The following is a 19,296-nucleotide window of genomic DNA, read 5'->3' as shown; positions in this document are numbered from 1 at the left end:
AACATTTGATACGATCAGGGTCTGTCAGTTGGATATGATTGCATGGGCACAAAGAAGGATTGGAGATCCATTTAATTGAAGGAGGGTTGTATTTCTTGTTCTGACTGGCTGAATGAGGTCCAGAAATGTCATAATGAGGCAACACAAAGCGGAGCGAGGAATGGGGTTTGGCAGCAGCATAAAAACTTCCCTCCCATCAGCATCCGCAGCGCGAGTTCATGTGAGCGTCTGTGTGTGTGTGTGTGTGCAGTCAGGTTATTGTGCAAATGCGCAGTGGTGCACATTGGTTCAGTGTTTCGCAGCCCAACCTGTGGGTCGGTGCACCGCGGTGAAAAGCATGCAAACTGGGGTCCAGCAGCTCTCAGGACGAGTGAGAGGAAGGTGCGCAGCGACCAGCTGAACCCGCAGGGCGAGCACAGGTAAGGAGCCCTTTAGGACTCATGCAAAGGTATTTGTGCTGCTTTTCTGTTACCAAAGATACTACAGACGTGTTTTGTCTTTTTTAGGGTTGGGAGTGTATCTTTTTCTCGCAGGGGAGGTTTGCACATATTTTAAAAGTTAGGGATCCCCAAGTTTATTGAAAGTTAAATGTTTTAATTAGTGCAGTGCTCCTCTGAGTTCAGTCATAAGTCATCATTCTATTCCCAGAGTGGGAAACTGTCTGTGGCGGCCGGTTCTATTTGTGACAGCCTTAAAGAAGGAGGCAGCTTTAAAATCGAATAACAACTGTAAACAAAATGAGCAGATTTAAGAGGCGCAGATGCAACAGTCCAAAAGTAATTTATTAACTTCAGGAAAAAGAGAAACAGTGTGGTGCAGGAATAAGTGTTCTAGACATGTTGTCTGTCTGAGTGGAAGTTTGCCTCTTGTGAAAAGTGAAATAACACAGAGGTCTCCCATTTGTTACATTTGGAGATGATTTAGAGTAAAAATAATTTTTTTGACACATTGCGGTAGTAAGACAGTAATTGTTGGATAGGAAGACATCATAATAAACACACTTTGTAGGCTTATTGTATTGTTGATGTTACAACACAGGTAAAATAAAAACACAGGTGATATTTTCCGCTGAAGATTTCTTACTTAAATGATTGCAGTTGATGAACAATCGGACATCTGAAAGAAGCAACACAGTTCACATCTGTAGCAGGAACATTTTCTTTGAATAAATGGACAAATCAGTCTCCAGATCAGTTTACTGTCGTAGTGGAGGAAGTCATGAAGCGCTGTGAGGGTGAGGAGGACAGAGCCTCTCTTGTTTTTTTTTCTAATCGATGTGATTCAGCAGTCGGACTTCCCATCCGTATGCCTTTCCTCCAGCAATCTGCTGGTTATGACGGCTCCACTGAAGCCATGAGCCTTCAGACCGAGACGGTGTTTTATATCTCCAACCTAATATCGCTGGGCTATAAAATGTGTTTTAGAATCTGAATATGAAAAATAACACGAAACAGCAGGTCCAGCAGATGTTCCATGCTACACGAAGCCTACTGGCTGGTGGGGGGGCGGGTGGTAAGGGGGGGGGGGGGGTTGGCTGTGTGAGTGGATGGGGTCAAGCTACAGTGTGGTGATAGGAAACCAAGTTTAACAACAGTTTAACGACAGCTTGTTGAGACTTTCCGGGGGAAAGAGAGAGAGAACCATGAAGGTAATCCCTTTGAGAACAATACATCTTTTGAACTAAGAACGTTGTTCATTGACGGATGTTCACTCCAATGCATTTTTAATTTATATAAGTCCCAGGTGAAAGTTGGATGCAAAATAAATATAATAATATATTCAATACAACCAGTGAAAATATGGAAGACACCTTTTTACCGTGCTATGTTACCCATTGACAGACATGTCAAATACAAATATGTTATCCTCAGCAGTGAATAGCTTGTGCTGTGAGACACGACAAGTTGTCCCGGTGTCCACCGGCCTGCACCACAGTGCACGTGTGAATGTAGCACCTGTGTGTGAGTGCTGAGCTCCAGAGTTTCGTGTTTGTAAGAAACATGGCGCTCTCGTCTTCGGGATGATAAGACCACCTCGGTCGGACATCGAGGTCCCGATGTGCAGCGCGGCACCGCGGTGTGATTTGGTTACGGCCGACCCCAGAGGGACCTTGAAGTGTTACAAAGCTTTAAAGGTCAGATTCCTCACATTGTGTTACACTCCCTCGGCATTCAGAGGACATTTTCAGCACAGACTACGAACTAATTGTTCATTGAAGCTTGCCTGCCTTCGTCGTTTGAATGAGCTCTTCTTCTTATTTGCATCGTATATCCTGTTGCTATTTGCCTACCGTGTAAAATGTTCCCGCTTGCATCAAAGCCGGAGGAAAAAACCTTTTTAGATGCAACAATTTCATCACAAGGAGGGGATTAAACTTTCTGTTTCTTTAATGAAGCCCGGAAGAATAATTTAGTGAAGACGAAGAAACAGAATCACATTGATTAGCATCAGTCATCTATCTTGAGAAGTTTAACAATAGAAAACCTCTAGAAGAACCCGATATTTAAACTATCGTGTATTTTATCTGATGTCTTTCTTCCCGACTTCCTGAAAAGGATGTCCACGCATTCTGCCGTTGCATGTCAGCTCTGGCTCCTCTGGTTCATACTTGTTTTGTCCGTTACTCACAAATACACTAGTGGAGCCACATCGCATTGAAATAAGAAAACATTTGAACATTTTAGCTCAGACATTGAACGCCTGGCCCACTGTAGCACCGGACTGTAAGAACTGGTCTCATTAAGTCATCGACAATTCCCAAGCTGTGACTTGATGTTAAAATGTTGCCTGAATATAGACGTCAAATCCAGTCTCCCCATCACACGTAAGGCCTGCTGCAGTGTCTGATGGACTGGTTCGGTAATCTGAAGGAGCTCTTTGTCTGTTGTTGGTTGGATAGGAGTCCTATTGTATGCGTCTGTCTGGAATAAAAGCATCTGTTGTCTGGCGAGAAGGTGGACAGGAGCCTTGCTGTCTCGTGTCATCAGGTGGAATGAAAACCGAAGCAGGTTTCAGCCGAGAGGACAAAAGCTTTCTGATCCGTTGTCTCTTGCATTCATGTGATCGTCCTCCTCTTGGGCCTGAATGACAGCTGTTATTTGCGAATATAGACATGATGATTTAGATGTTTACACATCTTTATTTCCATAAATAGTGAGTGAATAATCATAATAACATATCAGTATATTGATGTATATCATCATTGTATATAAGGTATTAAGAACTTGTTGGTTTCTTCAGAGCTAAAATTTAAGTATCTATTAGAGCAGTTTTACATTGTCGATATTTGGAGACTCCAGACTGTTGGTTGGTCTAAAAAATACAATTGAAGATATTTCTCCATATTCTATTGAGCGGGTAATTAGTCTGGAAAATAATCTGCAGATGAATCGTTCATGAAAATAAATATAAATTGCAGACCTGATCCAGAAATACTTTTCAGCAAATGCATTTTAGTACACGATACATATAAGCCCATATTGTATGTTACAAGCATTTTTTACACATTCATCTATGTACATGATACATACCTGACGTGCACAGGTTGGACACACCTATTTTTAAAAAACAGTTTAAAGTAACACTAACCGACGCAAAAATTGTAGCCTGGGAATGTAGTTGAATCAACGCCTGTCACAACATTATAGACTTGACATTTGAGGCGTGGATTGTAGATCCAGATTGATTTTCATGACAGTCCATAGAGACATCCTGTATGTGCAAACATTGAAGATTCACATTGTGTCTCTATCTGCATCCTCTTTGTTTTTCCTGTCCTTCCTCAGGCCGTCAAAAGGGAACCATGTGCAGCTTCCTGAGCCCCAAACAGCCCAGTGGCCCCGGCCTCACAGACATGCAACAGTATCAGCAGTGGCTGGCCAGTCGACATGAAGCCAGCCTGCTGCCCATGAAGGAGGACCTGGCCCTGTGGCTAACTAATATTCTCGGTAGGAAACACTCATAATCAACACATGACACGTCTGGCTACTAATAATAATAACAAGTTGTATGAAAAGAATGTCTTCTACCTCAGTTATTCATTTCACACTTGATATTTTCTGCAAACAAATGCAAAGTGCTGTTGCTGATTTATTCCAAACGCTGCTCTAAAAAATATCCTGGCTTTGAATTGTCTAACCTTCAGCATTAATTGAACTGGTATTGCAAACACCTCTGCAGTGGACTGGAATCAATTTGAACCTCATTACAAACATTTTAAAGTCGGTTGAATTTGTGAACCGGTTCTCTGTTCACCCTCCCATCGATTTTCCTTAATTGAATAATGGCCATCATTAGGAGTTCTCAAATAATGCACAGCAAGCGGTGGAGAATAAGCAGCAGGGGCTTTGTGCAGGGTTGCTATTGCATCATCAATCCCCCTTTGCGGTGTTCTTCTTCAAGGGAGCAGTCGCAAAACAAATGTTAATTTCATTTGAATTTAGAGACTCAAATTGAAATGCAGAAAAGTTTCCTCTTAACACACCATAGTCTCAGTATGGGTTACGCAATATGGTTTGTAATGGGGGGAAAAAAACAATATTCGGGTTTCACCAGTAACCAACCAGTGCCCACACAAAAATTGACCGGTAAAACCGCTGCTTACGATTCGTCCTTCACCAGAGTTTATGTCAATGCCATTCTAAGCAACTGTTGGTTAGAAAAAAAGTTTGTGTGTGTATAGAGAGAGTGTATAATCTGCTGATGGCCCTCCGTGTGTGAAGCTTTTCTTTCTTTCTTTCGAAGTACTTGCAAGCTGCACTTGATTCCCCTTTTGTCTTTGAACGACCCCACGGGACATTCTGCAGTCTGTAAACACTCCAAAAACAATTTCTCAAATCAACTGGAAGCCCTTTAAGCTTCTGGAACTGACTCCTGTGTGTGTGTGTGTGTGTGTGTGTGTGTGTGTGTGTGTGTGTGTGTGTGCAAACTACTTAAAACAACTTCAGTTTTAGTTATCGCTGGCAGCCTGCGTGTTTTCGCTCCAACCGGTTGACCTAGAAAGTCTTCTGTTGTGAGCGAACGAGGACCAAAAAGACTTCAGAAGCATGAACATCCACATGTTTGCAGTAACTGTTGAACCAGTTTGTTGGCTTGAACCGTGTCCTGTGTGTTCAGCGCCTTGTAGTTCTGAGAGAGAAGGCGCTGATATGCTTGGCAGGGTTTACAGCTCCAGGTGGGCTGAGTGATGCGGCAAAACGAGGCCACTGATTGAGTGGGAGGTGGACGCTTGGTTGTACTGATGAGTCATATCGCTGTCATGGTGGGGGTTTGAAAGAACTGAGCAACTTATGGGAGTAAGTATTTTGGTGAAATTGTTTCTCTCAGAGCCCTCTGGAGTATATTTCCCTCACGAGAGGATCGAGGGAGATTCTATAAGACAGGAGCTCACTGAGTATTTCTCAAGATTTCAATCTTTCTTTTCTGGGTTCAATTACAACATTTGGAACTCATTAAACGTCGAAGCCCGAAGACCCCTCCTCCCATAAGAAACAGAAAAGGGATTTTTAAAAAAAAGCAGAAAATCTCTCGGGTTTCTTTCCACAGACACCCCCCTGCAGCCACCTCCTATTTTGCAATGATCTAACTACGAAGGAATGGTCCTCTGGAAGCCAGTCAACTGGACACCACATGTTGATCACTAATCTATGCAGGATAACAAGGCATAATGTGCACAGTCCTTGCGACTTTGTCTTTGCCATTACCCGGTGTACCCCCCCCCCCCCCCCCCCGCCTTCTTTCCCCCCTCACCAGATTCCCCCAAGCCATGTTGTAATATGTGAACATTTGGCTGCTTAAACCCAGCAGCGAAAGCCAAGTACAATCAGTCGGGCCATTTCTGGGAGTCAATAACGTTGCATCAGGTTCAGCTTTGACTGGGAAAGGATGGAGAATAAATTGTATTTCTTTATACTGCACATCAATTTAAAAACGAGCATTAGCCTGTTGAATTTATTGCTGAGTTCTTTGCTTTCTTTATGTGTCCCCTGGTCAGGTCTGGAAATCACCGCCGAGAGTTTCATGGATTGCTTAGACAATGGCTTCCTGTTGTGCCAGCTGGCTGAGACACTACAGAAGAAGTTCAGGCAAAACGATGGAGAGCTGCCTGCCTGTGGAAATAGCAAGGTACCGAGAAACCTGATGATCACTGCAATTTGGCACGATGACGTCCATCGGGAAAACCCGAATCTGGGAGCCAATCCTAATAGTGTTCAACGATTCGACGTATTCAGCACATTGATGTCATCATTTTGACGGACAATCACTGTGGCAACAATCCTCCTGCTTGATTAGACATTTAATGACTTTTACTAATTCTTTAAATTTAGTAACACCATTATCATCAAAACATATGAAAGTGCAACAATACACTGCAAATTGAAGTACTCTTCTTTTATTTTACCCTATATAACGTCTCACAAAACAAACAAAAGGTATCGCAGCGTGACAATAAAAAGGCTCTAAAATTAGTGAAAGATTATGGAATTGTTGACACTATTTCCTAGGAGAAAAGAAAAATAATGGAGCTGGGCACTTGTTGTTCTGTCCACTCGCTCCTGGCGCATTGAAAAAACACAATGGAATCAAGTGAACACAATGAAATAAAGTCCCCCTGACTTTAGTGTTCTGTATCAATTTTCTGTTATTGTTATTAAATCGGATGATTTCCATCAATTAGATCAATCAAAGCTACACCGATAGAGTTCCTCCCATCTCAAAGAGATATTGACCATTGAAAGGTAACACGGCGAGACCCTCTAGAACCATATCTGATGTCTAACATATAGGTCTTTCTTGTTGATTGGTATGTCGGCTCGGCAGCGACCACGAATCCCGTTGCGGGGAGCTCCATGATTTCAGAAAGCAGTGCTAAAAGGGTGGGGGTCGGGGTCGGGGGGTGGGGGATGGGGGCTTGCAGCCTTCAGCGGGGCAAAAAAAGAAAGGAAGAAAAAATAAGGGCTGGCGAGGACACATTAACTGATGGGGCCCCACATCCCCTGTGCGCATTGGCAGACCTGCTTTAAATGTTCATTTCTGGTGAGCCTTGCGTGAGGCTTTAATGACTTTTAAAAGATTAAAGGGAACCTCTCATGTCGTAATCGGATATTTCACTGGATCACTGCTCAGGAAAACAAACCGATCAGAGTGTACATTTTTAAATTGGATCAGCTTCAGAGCTACTGCAAAGAAGGTTTGATGTCTTTCAGTTAATAGAAATGTTGCCCCTGTACATCCCACTTGTGCCCAGTCGGTAGACGTCCACTTTCACACTGTTTAGCAAACGTTTTCTCGATAAGCCTTCAAAACTAAAACGTTTCCGGCGCTTAGTGTGACAAAAGCCTCATCTTGCAGACATGCAGACAATTGACATTATCTGTAGTTTCTCGATGTCTCTGTACTTTCTATATCTCCAACGAAGGGAAACGCAGAGGAGAGGAAAGAAGAGACTCCTGTGTTGGCTCTTGAGAGAGTTGTTGATGTCTGCGCTGCCGCGGCATTACTGCGCTGATGACGATGAGTCTCCTGATCTCAGTGTGAGCGCAGCGGCACAGATGAGAGGAAATACTTGAGGTCAGCGACCGTGAGACGGCAGAGGATCCGCTGAAATAGTCTATTGATCATCGAGAGGGATAAAGTGTCCCTGAGGCTGAAAGAGGCGAGAGAGGTCTATTGTGATGCACAACTCAGGCTTAAGCTCAAACAAAGTTGCACGGTGTTTCATGCCTGCAGCTCACATTATGCACTTTCTGCATTTGCCCGATGACGTACAACGTATGTCGTCTTGTGTCATTTCGTTCTCCCAACAAAAGCTTTGTTTATCAGAGCTCTCTGTAATGAGCAGTAGTTGTTTACTGTTTCAGTTGACCACTTTAAAGAACGTTCATCTGCTTTAAAAGTCTGCTTCATAACTTGTGGGTGGAGTGGGACTAAACGATTCCAGCAGAGAGAAACAATAAATTCCTTTGTGGAAGCTGTCTCTTGCAAATCTTCCCACATATGCAGATGATGTTTCGTTATTGTTTCAACGATAGTTAGGTGCCAGGTTCGATTACACAACCTTGCCAACTGTTACAATTGTTACTGCGCTAACAAAATGTAAAGGAAACGTTCAGCTTTTTAAGAAACGGGCTCATCTACCAACCATTCCCGTATCTGTCCACATAATTTAAATAAGTAAGCGCAAAAAAATGGAACCAGCCCGGTTCTGTCCAAAGTGAACAGAGTCCTCTTACGGACACCTCTGAAGTTCACTAATAAGCGCTTATTTTATACCTACAAAACCAGGGTGTAAAAACTATTTCTTGGACTATTGTGAGGCCACCAGGAGATGCTCCAGGAAGTTACTGAGCTGGAAATAGTTTGACACACAACCCCCAAAGCTTTGGAGGAGCTGGTAGGGGGATTTAAACTGTTGAACAGAACTGTTCCCCCCTTTTTAAAGTCTTAAGGCTTTACTAAAATAACTGGTGGTATAATCTCCTCAACTAACTCTCAACAAAAAGTGCAAGTAAGCCCATTGGAATAGTTATTAGTGCATGTGCAGCCATGAAAGTAGAGATACATAAATCATTCAGAATCTTTCTGGTTGAAAGAAAAGTATTTTTACTTCCCACATCCTTATTGTTCATCTTTTATTCTCCAACACATAATGCATTCCAAAGGTTCTGCACCTTCTGTGCAGTTATTCGATATTTAAAGGTGCATATCAGCCTCGCAGAAATAACAACATGTCATTCTGATGTTGGATCAAGCAAAACTGGCAATGTGGTCAACATTATTTCTGCAGGAATGCAAAGTAGTTCAACAACAGAACGAGTCCCAGAAAAAAAAAGTCAAAAGGAGAGCCTGGAAAGAAATGAAAAATACCCGCAAAAGCCTGCATATTTCCACCATGAGGTCATTGCACCTTTCTTATAGCACAGACACACATATCCTGTATAAAACCACAGCAAGCCACATAAATCCCCCCGAACAAACCGTGTGGGGGCTGAAACCTTTAAGCGTGTTATTTGATCCTGAGTCACAGAAAGCCTGGTAAAGTAGCTCCATTTTCTTACCCGCCATCCACTGTATTGATCTTTGTTGAAAAGGTTCTAGACCCTGAGCCCAAAGCAGCAGATGGAGAAGAAATCAGCGTAGATAAAAAGTGTGTTTTGGTGGAAACTCTGCGGGGGGGGTGGGGGGATGTTCTGGACAAGGCACCCTGGTGGATATTTGTTTTTGCTTTGTCAAACACAAAATAAAACGTCATATTCAGCTTGGTGTCCAAGCACTCATCCCAGACTCATGTGCGTGTAGTGTGCATGAAGACATCTACTAACACTCCCATTGCCTCCAGCAGAGTATTCCCTGCCGGAGGATACCGTGTCGGCAGAGCGCTCCCTCCGGTTCCTTTTTCGCACGAGACAACACGGCTAACTTCCTGACCTGGTGTCGTATGGTTGGAGTTGGAGAAACATGTCTGTTTGAGTCAGAGGATTTAGGTGAGCATACTCTTTCTCTGAAGATGCAAACGTTTGACAGACAGGGGAGCCTACAGACAGGCTTCAGATACCGCGCAGCCTGCGTCCGGCTTGCCACCGTGGTATTCAGGGCTCCATCTCACGTGGATGGCGTGACTGTGCGGGTAGAGTATCACGCAGGTTGGGCTGCTTCTCTCTCTCTCTCCTCCCTCCTGAAGCTCGGAGAACTCGGCACCCTCAATCTTCTCTTCGACCTCTAACCCGCATTCGGACGAAGCTCGCTAGGGCCGCAGTCTGCTGGGGGCAGCTGTACCCGACGATGAGGAAATGCGGCACTCGTGCACACAGCGTCTGGAGTTAAACAAGCGGAGCACAGGCAGGAGGGTGTGAGTTAGAGAGAAAGTAGGCCAACGCTATGCAAATGTGTTCCTCAGCCCCGAGTGGGGACTTTCTGCTCTCTTCCTCATTCACACACAATAACTGTGTTATCTACATCCCTCTAATCTATTGCAAGGATTTTTCGCACATTATGTCACTGGAACATACTTGCAGTGAAAATATGCCTGGACTGAAACATTCTCCTTAAAATTGGATACACAGAATGTGACCCTGCCAGTAAAAGAAATACATAGAATATCTGTACATTCTTGTAATTTATTTCTAATGGCTGCTCGACCATCGCTAAGCAATTTCCACTATGCAAGTCATTTCTGAAGGCCAACTCATGCACACAGTGAATTACAAACTCTGCACCCTTACATGTGGTGGACGTGTAATTGTGAAAAAAAATTGTACTGTAAATACTTTAGATATCAGCTGACTTCTTTCTTTCTTTTTCTGTCTGCTGATATTTCTCCGGATGGATTTATCAGTTCAGCAGTAGATGAAACACCATCAGGTTTGCTATCTTAGCAGTAGATATTGTGTCTTTAATGCATGACGTGGTGTCTCACGTGTATGAACATCTTGTCTCACTGTCTGGTCATCTATAAAAAACACCTTAAACTTAGTAAAGAAACTGTGAGTCTGAAAAGAATACGCTCATTTGGGACAATCAGTGTTGGAGAGGAGATAAACATTTGAATGCATGAAGTTCATGACTCCATTTTTACCTTCATCTCACCATCACACAGTCGCATTTCTCACTCATTAAACGTGTTGAATGCTAAAACTGAATCTCTTCCTGTAGTTCTTCACAAGCAGCCACGAGAAGTGTGCCTCTGTCTTTTAGAGTTGGGACGGATAGCTTCACGGTACGGACTTGCTTTTTACGCAATATTTATTTTTCCTTCACACCTCCAAAATGCTTCTTCCGATATCTTATATATATAAGATTATATATATATATATATAATCGGAATCTTCCATTTACAGAAGGACACTGCTCTTTGTTTCCTTGCACTAGTTACAACGTGGAGCCTCCTGCCCTTATTCAACTGGAGAAAGAGATTGAACAGGAAGAAAAATCACCTCCACCACCTCCATCACCTGTATCTCCAGCTCAGCCCCCGCCTCCGTCACCCCCCACATCTCCCTCCCCTTCTCCGACTCCTCCCAAAGTCAGTTCCTGTAAAAAAAGTACAGGGAAGCTGTTGGACGAGGCTGTAAGTAAACAGTGGCGAACCCCCAGTTTCTGCTTTTCAAGGAGGGAAATGTCTTTAATATATTGTTGTGTTTTACAGGTCAGACATATCGCTGATGATCCTCCCTGTAGATGTCTGAACAAATTCTGCGTAGAGCGACAGTCACAGGGTCGATACCGCGTCGGGGAGAAGATGCTTTTCATCAGGGTACGTTTGTTAAACAATGAGGACATTTCTGCAGCATTCAGTATCAAATCCTAAGTATCCAAAGTCTTTGCATAGTTAAATGTAAGAAGAATAAGGATAAGTTGGAGGTATATATCTATACATTAATTAACCATTTAACGGATTTATCCATTTAAGAGCACTAAAATAAGTTCAAATTAACTTCATTCTAAGCAGGTCCAACAAAAAATATAAACGTTGTTAAGGAAAACACCCTGACATGGATCTGTCTAATGAGTACATTTACATACAAAATCATGTCTATGTACTAAAGAATCTCTGTGCTTTTCATTTGAATGAATACTCCCCTCCCGCTTCTACTGTGCTTTGTGTATTGTTTGCTAATTGTATCATTAGAAGCATAACAAATCTATTCTGCAGGACATAAGTTACCACAAATGGTGGATGAACGCAGTAAAATATAATCAGCCTGTGCTAATAATCAAGCTAAGTGCTGGAATCGTTTGAATTTTTTAATATGGCTCATTAGTTTCATTGGGTTAATATATATTTAAGAACACAACACAAGGAGAGGAACAAATCAGTTTGTGGTGGATAACCACAAGGTCCTACGTTGCAGTGCAGACCTCTCTATGCACACAGCATGTGGCGGTGTGTTGATACTGGGGACCGGCGTTGGGATGAAGGTAAACCATTGTGTCTGGAGAGCCCGCCTCTGCCGTGAGGTCTGTGGTATTCCGACAATGTCCATCTTCAGCCAAACATAACTTGGCTCACTGGCTGTTAAGGGAAAATATCACCCACATATTTCCATATGATCTGAAGTTAATGCCTGGAAAATATTTTACTAAGCTTTATCGCCTATTAATTACGTTCTATAGTCACATTGCATCTATCGGCCAAGGAAATGTTCCTGGACTCTGTCTGAGTGGAAGGATGAAGGATACTGGAGGAGGATAAATGGAGGCTAACGCAGATTAGAGAAGTAGCGTTGGTCCCCTTGGGATTCTGGTTACTTGGCAACCAACAACCAGAATTCACACCTCCGAGAATGTGATTCATGCCCACGGTTTGTTTCGGATGTGGAGACGTTCAGAAGAGAGGTTACTCTTGGATGTCCTCTGCTGTCTGCACATCGTACCGCAACCGCTAATGTCAAATGTCAAGCGAGTCGTATTGATTTTAGGGTGTGGATGAACAACACTTTTTTTTATATACTAGTGACAATTTAAATGTCCTCCCATAACAACATGGGGGAATGAGAATATTTATCATCATTTAAAGGCTTTCGGGTGCACGATGCTTCAGTCTACTTTGTGTTGCTGAGCAACCAAGGACAGATGGTGAGTGTTTAATCCTCACCACCATCCATGTCTGTTCAAGTCGATTTTATTCATTTGGACCAAACCACACTTTTGTAAGAAATGGCTGTATAACTCCATCGTAAATGAACATTCAGTTCTGCTCTTTTATTTATTTCTTGAGTGCTTTTTCTACACAGTTCTATTACATTGACTAGTTTAGTGTTTTCTTTATGTAATTGAAAAGATACAAATATTTGTTTATCTATGTTTTGTGTGTATAGTGTGGAGGGACTACAACTGCATTTGTACAACACTGCATTGTCTGTTGACAATAGAGCGGAACCTTGAGCCGTTCCAATTTGTAGAGCGTGAAAATGCTTGAATTAAACTTCGCCAGACGCTTTGGCAGCTGGTTCCACTGAAAAGGCATGAGGACAGAAAGTCCAAGTCCCCGGCTGTAGGCAGTGAGGACAACGGTGGCATGCAGACCAATTAAGAGTGTACACCAGCGACCTGAGAGAGTGACCTTCTCAGCTCCTTGAATAAACGAGGAGGTTGTATAGGCTGAACGAGGGGGCCGAGTAACATCGCAGTGTTTGTGTCCGAGCTCTGCCTCGGGCCGCCGTCCTTCTCCGCGCTGCAGAGGGGGCAATGGGCTTGAGCAAGGGTCTTGTCCCAAAGCGTGATTGAAACCCCTCTGCATCACACAGGTCCATTAAATCCACAGTGACAAAGCCTGAAGGCCTGGTCCTGGATATTGGAGGCACTGCCCCACCGGAGCCCTCTTGATTGATTATTTTAAGAGGCTTATAAAAGTTGCATGTTATGCCTTGAGGGAAGAACGCCTCGTATCTGGCCAGATCTCATGAGGTAGGCTTATACTTTGACATCTGTGTAAATTATTCACATGCAGTTTGTGTTTCTGAACCAAAATATAGCACCCTCGTGGTGTTGATGATGATCTGTTCATATACCTCCATGTGAATAGGGCCCTCTGTTGTTTTATTAGAGGTGTAATGTTGTGTTAATGAGGTAAGGGGGGTGATAAGGCTCCTTAGTGAGGTTGACATTTTATGTGCGCAGCCTCTGGGGAATGTGAGGATCCAATATATGAGAGCCTTTTATATCTTCTTCTCTCTATTGTAATAGCTGAAGTTGCCATGGTACCCAACCTTGGGACAGTGTGGCAGGTGGCATCAAGCAAATGTTGTAGATTTAACACTCAAGGAAATGCTCCATGCTTAAGCAGAGTGTGAACTATCATTTTTAAGTGTTGTGCTTATCAGTGATGAAAAAGCCATTGTGTGAATATGTTTTAGTCATTCTAACGGTCCCACTGTAAGGATGGCAATGTACAGTAAGTCCTCCATTCTGATCAAGACTAGAATATCTCAACAACTATTACACTGTTACATTTCCTTGTCTCCAAAGATTGTATCTTACCGACTTTGGTGATCCTTTTGTCCAAAGCGACTTACAATAAGGTTAGGTATAATAAGGCACCAGCAGCAGCAAGTTTGCAACATCTGGCTGATGGATTGGCAAAACTTTATACAGATGTCCCTGGTTCCTAATGACTTTGGAGATTCCCCGACCGTTGGTGTATTTCTATTGAGTGATATACCTCAACGCCTACTGAGTGAACAAGACATTTGTCCCAAAACGTAAGTGTATTCCTGCCTTTAATATTGCGCTATTATCAGTAATTAAAAAAGGAAGATAGAAAAAAAAACATAAATATATGTATAGAAATATAGATGAAGACATACACAACTAATGGCTTTCCAATCAGCCACAACTGTGTTTAGTGCAAGTTTGCAAATTACAGCATGTTAAATAAAGATGGTGAATATGGGAAACACTATTCCTGCTTAGCATTAGCTTGTTAGCATTTTTATGGGGTGCATGTCAGCATGCTGACGTCAGCATTTAGCTGAACACATGCCTGTGGCAAAGTACATAGTTGCGCTATGGACTCTTGGTCTACTTTATTATGTATCCCCCACACATTCGACAGAGTTGAGCCAATCACTCTTTTTATCTGAACGCGGCGTTAGGCGAGAAAGAGATGGAGAAAGCTTCCCTCCAGGGACACCAACCAGCCTGAGGCCTCCAGCATCAATCAACAACCTCTGACATCAAAGCCACGCTCAACTGTTCATTCAACTCCTGCCGGAGAACCAAAGCCTCAATCAGTGAAATGACTTTGGTCCCTTTGAAGGATCAGCAGCCCGTTTTAAGCTCTACTCTGACAGTGACATCAGAAGGGATAACATTATACTACTTCCCTCTGCAGATGCTGCACAACAGGCACGTGATGGTGCGCGTCGGTGGAGGCTGGGAGACGTTTGAGAGCTACCTGCTGAAACACGACCCGTGTCGTATGCTGCAAGTGTCCCGGGTGGAGGGCAAGCCGTCCCCCATCAGCAGCAAGTCCCCCAACATCAAGGACCTGAGCCCCGACAGCTACCTGGTGGTGGCAGCCCACTACCGCAGCAAAAAGTGAAGACTTGAGACGGAAACGGGCCGCGTGTAACGGAGCGGCTTGAAAAAAATGGCAGTCATTACAATATAATCAAAATGAAGTTAATATGGCCCATAGTACCCAGCGGTGTGTGTGTTAAACACTTTATTCTGAATGAGATCAAGGAAGATGTGGAGGTTTTGTGACCCTTTAGAAGCTTGTCACGCCAATTTTCAAAATTGAACTTTATATATATATATATGACATAAAAAAATAAGCAGAAACTTTGTTGTCCAGACAAATGTAATCAACCAAATATCTACATGGTACTGTGTGTAATTTGCTAGCAAATTTGGCCAAATGTGCCCAAGAAACCAAATTTGTCCATAAAAACGTTTTTTTTCTGTGTATCTTTCTTTATTAGACTAAGAAATTAAAGCAATGCTTAGACTGTCATGTTTAATACCTTTTCTATGAAATGCATTTTATACTATAATCATCAATTTTTCGTTATTAGGATAGCTGCTGTGTTATATAATGTTAGAACATGGACAATCACCTGTAAAAGATGCAGTTAAACAGGACCTGATTGATTTAGAATTAATAATAGATTCAATTGAGATTTGAGATTCTGCAGTTATTCCATGTGTTGCATGTTATTGATTTCTAGAGTAGTGCAACAATTAGAACTTGATAATGTCCATTTCTTTTTTTTTTACTACATGATTGTTCAATATATTCATATTATATCTTTAAACATTTCGACCAAAGAAATTCTCATGAATTCCACACAAGTAGCAGAAATGTAATTTTTATTGTAGCAAAAACAGTGGGTTAGATTTCCTGTTCTACAAAATGGCAAAAGCACCGGAACTCCTTTTAGGATCAAGGCTGTAAGAAATGCAGTAAATACTTCACTACGTAGTGTACACACTTCATTTGTTGTTTTCCTTCAGTTGCTTTCGCTCTCCGTTTTGGTGAAAAAAATCTCTCCAAACGTTTGAGCGATCATGTTTGCTGCTCACCCAATGCAGGCAAACCATGTGCAAATAGATGAATAAAAGCTTATGTTTGTAATTCAATAACACATTTCAAACAATTTCATTCCAATTAAGGGGGCATCACATCCAGGTCTGCAAACATTCCAATTCAATGCCAAAAACTCAAATGGTGCAGAGAAAAACCCCCAAAGAAGTGCAATAGGCCATGTGCAGAAGTTAAATAGCGGCGTATCCTTGTGCAACTCTTCATTTTTACTGGTTGGAGTGCCTTAGTGTTGTTTTATATTATTCTGCAGTATTATATTGCCTGCTGCATATTTTGTCAAGTATGTGTACGTCATGACTAAGTCTCAAAATGATTGTACAAACACATTCTCATTATAGTCCCCAGAGAAATAATAATCGTATTATTTTGTCTCATCTCAAAAAAGTAACTCGAAGACTGTCGATTAAGATAAAGGTTGCTTGCAAATTTCCTGTGTCTTCCCTGACTTGTCCAAAATGTCAAAACGACTTGTATAACTTGGCAACAAGTCCTGCTGTTCTGCTCGTCATCACTTCAGTGTTTTGCATAAAGCATGAAAACTGTTTTGGGCTTTTGTCTCATAGTATCATAAATTAGGCAAAAAAGGCTAAGCAGTCCAAACATCTTTCAAGTCATCTTTCAAGCGATACTTCATGTTACGTCAAGGTTTTTATTATCTTGATTTTCAGCCCATCTGCCACTAGAAAAATAAAGTGGAAAATCATCAGAACAATCTTCAAAATTGCTTGAGACATAGGGCTGAATGATCGTATAATATCAGCTGAATCTAGTCATCTGGACACAAAACTAACCTTCAAACCGCCACCGCCACCAGATGCCGGGGTGGTCATCTCCTGCTTTTCAATCTCTTCCTGTTTTTTCTTTTTTCTCTCGACAGCTTCTGGATTTTTGACACCCCTGTATGTTGTCTGAAAAAAAAAAAAAAGAGTTGAATATATCTAGTCAAAACAGACACCGGCTTCAAGTGTTTTGATTAAAAAAAAGTAGTTTAATATAAATGTTCATTAATATATCTGGGTGATATGTACATATAAACAAGCAGTCTTAAAACCATGCTAAGCGTTTTTAAATCAATAGTTACAATAACATTGTCAAAAAAGCACAAAGCTTCTTCCATCACAAGTAGCAAAGTGGGCATTCCACCGCCACGTTGGGTAATTTAGATAAAGGACGGAGCGGCGAAGTGAAACGCGGCTGTGTGTTAAGGCTCAGTGCTTTCATTTGCTGTACAGAAAGTGTGTCAGGAGATTTGAAAAAAAGGGGAAAATAGTGACTCGGAGCAGAAACGTGTGGTCGGTGAAGCATAAGCCAATCCACCTGGCTGGGAAAGGTTCTCATTCTGGTCCATGTCTACTTACCTTGATACAACACGGCTCTTACGGGTTTGCAAGTGGCTTTTCTGTATAATAAAGAAATGCCTCCACACACTGTTATGCACATCACCTTGGAATATGAAATTGCAGGCTGCACATTTCTTAGTGAACAGATGAATGCAGAATGCAGCCTGAAAACTGCATTCAGGAGGTTATGTTGCATTTTTTATTATTGTTTAGGTGAACTTCTGACATTTTGGAATATTTTGAAGGCAGTGGTGTGTTTTGCTGTTTTATTGAAAACCGTTAAACTGAGAATATAATTCATTTAATATCATCGTGATATAATGTATAGCAAAGCTGATGTATTAGATCACATTGAGCTTGATTGAAGTAATAATATGACAATGTGTTCACTTGCAAATGAACCCACCTCTTTTTGTCTCTTCTCAGCGGCCTCAGCTAACTGTCGTCTCCTTATCTCCTGTTAAAAACAACAACAAGTAACGTTAACTTGTAAACTCCTACTCGGTGGTCAGCAGGCCTCAGTGTAGCTAACGCTAGCTCACCCAGTCAGCTGGGCCTTGAGCATATTCTGGGGCTAAACATGAGCCTATTAAACATTCATTAGTATTATTATTACCTAAAGTAGTAGGGCGTTGGTGACTCATGTCATTTTACACATGGGGCATTTATTTACCTATTGACACGGCTGTAGATTCAACTTTTAGTAAAAAATGAACCTACTGGATCTGGAGTGACAACAACGTCGTCTGCCGCCCCTCCGAGGCACGATAAGCACATCCCCATCCTGGAGGCGTTTTTCCAGGCAGCAAAAGGCAACGTAGAACAATGGTTATCCCTGTCTTGGTTTAGCCTAAACAGCTCAAGCTACCTGGTTAACTTAGCTGGTAAGCCGGTTTTTTAAAACCCCGGGCTGATTGTTGAAGGCAACTGAGGCAAAAGCTTCTACTCCCAACGGCTGTTGCTGGGTTTTCCAGCATGCTAACGCTACCGTTAGCTAACGGCTTCTATTAGCTCACCGCAGCGTTAGCGTTCTAGCTAACGTAAACTACAAGCCCCGCTACTTCCCCGAGCCACCTAAGTTAGTCAGTTCATTATTTCTAGCCACACCTCTTGTTTAATCGCATTGTCATTTTGAAAGATAGCTGTTGGAAAGTTAGACGTCAATGCCAGCTATGTGTCCCTCGAGTTTCTTTTGGACGAAGTTCAGCTGGCTGACGGATCAACGAGGCTATGTTCAACAACTTTACACACGGCTTTCTGCTAACTATGCAACACACACACACAATGGTTAACAAGCGTTTATTTTCACGTCAGCAATTACAACCACACAAATACAGAACAATAATTCTGTTATACGAATATACTTCATGGCTCATATTCAGTTGCTCGGTGGTCATATCAACGTATTAGTTGAGATTTTGCATCAATATGTGTTCGTTGCAGGATATTGAACATAGCCCGGAGTGATGAGTTGACGCTCAAAGCTGGTCCTCTGTTAGCTGATGCAACAGCACCACCTCGAGGCTTAAGGATACATCTAGATCTACAGAAATACTACATTTTATGGTTGGTTTGCAATTTACCTCTAACTAACACAATAAATGCAGAAGGGATCAGACGATCAGTAACATTACCTGATATTCCCATTTTCAACATTGGACGTGGTACTTACAGTTGACTCCACCTGCAAGTTGTTCACAGACTTCCTGTCTGACCGGAAGCAGCACGTGTAGCTGGGCAAACATCTCTCTGCCTCTCGGACCATCAGCATCGGTTCCCTCCAAGGCTGCGTTCTTTCCCCTCTGCTCTTCTCCCTGTGAACCAACAGCTGCACCTCCAGCCATCAGTCCGTCAAGCTCCTGAAGTCTGCGGATGACACCACCCTCATTGGACTGATCTCTGGTGGGGATG

General features: G+C 42.4%; 2 protein-coding genes across 3 annotated transcripts; one reads left to right on the top strand and one right to left on the bottom strand.

Annotated features, from left to right (window-relative positions):
- Positions 1 to 141: 141 nt before the first annotated feature.
- On the top strand, positions 142 to 16,471 carry gas2a (growth arrest-specific 2a). 2 transcript variants are annotated; one of them, XM_040161790.2, is made up of 8 exons: positions 142 to 419; positions 3,786 to 3,947; positions 5,993 to 6,123; positions 9,341 to 9,482; positions 10,651 to 10,714; positions 10,867 to 11,065; positions 11,144 to 11,251; positions 14,831 to 16,471. In XM_040161790.2, exons 2-8 carry the CDS (start codon positions 3,803 to 3,805, stop codon positions 15,038 to 15,040), a joined length of 999 nt encoding a protein of 332 aa, XP_040017724.1. In that variant the 5' UTR covers positions 142 to 419; positions 3,786 to 3,802; the 3' UTR covers positions 15,041 to 16,471. The 2 variants fall into 2 exon arrangements, with proteins under 2 accessions (XP_040017724.1, XP_040017723.1); XM_040161789.2 differs by having other exon boundaries at positions 146 to 419; positions 9,338 to 9,482.
- svip (small VCP interacting protein) lies at positions 15,794 to 18,873 on the bottom strand. The gene is made up of 4 exons (XM_040161799.2): positions 18,106 to 18,873; positions 17,792 to 17,842; positions 16,837 to 16,953; positions 15,794 to 16,724 (listed from the first exon to the last, which is right to left on the bottom strand). Exons 1-4 carry the CDS (start codon positions 18,166 to 18,168, stop codon positions 16,710 to 16,712), a joined length of 246 nt encoding a protein of 81 aa, XP_040017733.1. The 5' UTR covers positions 18,169 to 18,873; the 3' UTR covers positions 15,794 to 16,709.
- Positions 18,874 to 19,296: the final 423 nt, after the last annotated feature.

The sequence above is a fragment of the Gasterosteus aculeatus genome, chromosome X (genome assembly GCF_964276395.1).
Source record: "Gasterosteus aculeatus chromosome X, fGasAcu3.hap1.1, whole genome shotgun sequence".
Classification (NCBI taxonomy): domain Eukaryota; kingdom Metazoa; phylum Chordata; class Actinopteri; order Perciformes; family Gasterosteidae; genus Gasterosteus; species Gasterosteus aculeatus.
This window is presented reverse-complemented; position numbering and strand designations above follow the sequence as displayed.

Excerpts from the sequence above, each read along its gene's own strand:
- svip (XM_040161799.2), bottom strand. The coding sequence starts at position 18,168 with ATGGGGATGTGCTTATCGTGCCTCGGAGGGGCGGCAGACGACGTTGTT. Across the intron at positions 17,843-18,105 it reads TTGTTGTCACTCCAGATCCA|GAGATAAGGAGACGACAGTT; the intron begins GTAGGTTCATTT and ends TGTTTTTAACAG. Across the intron at positions 16,954-17,791 it reads CTGAGAAGAGACAAAAAGAG|ACAACATACAGGGGTGTCAA; the intron begins GTGGGTTCATTT and ends TTTTTTTTTCAG.
- gas2a (XM_040161789.2), top strand. The coding sequence starts at position 3,803 with ATGTGCAGCTTCCTGAGCCCCAAACAGCCCAGTGGCCCCGGCCTCACA. Across the intron at positions 3,948-5,992 it reads GTGGCTAACTAATATTCTCG|GTCTGGAAATCACCGCCGAG; the intron begins GTAGGAAACACT and ends TCCCCTGGTCAG. Across the intron at positions 9,483-10,650 it reads GTTTGAGTCAGAGGATTTAG|TTCTTCACAAGCAGCCACGA; the intron begins GTGAGCATACTC and ends CTCTTCCTGTAG.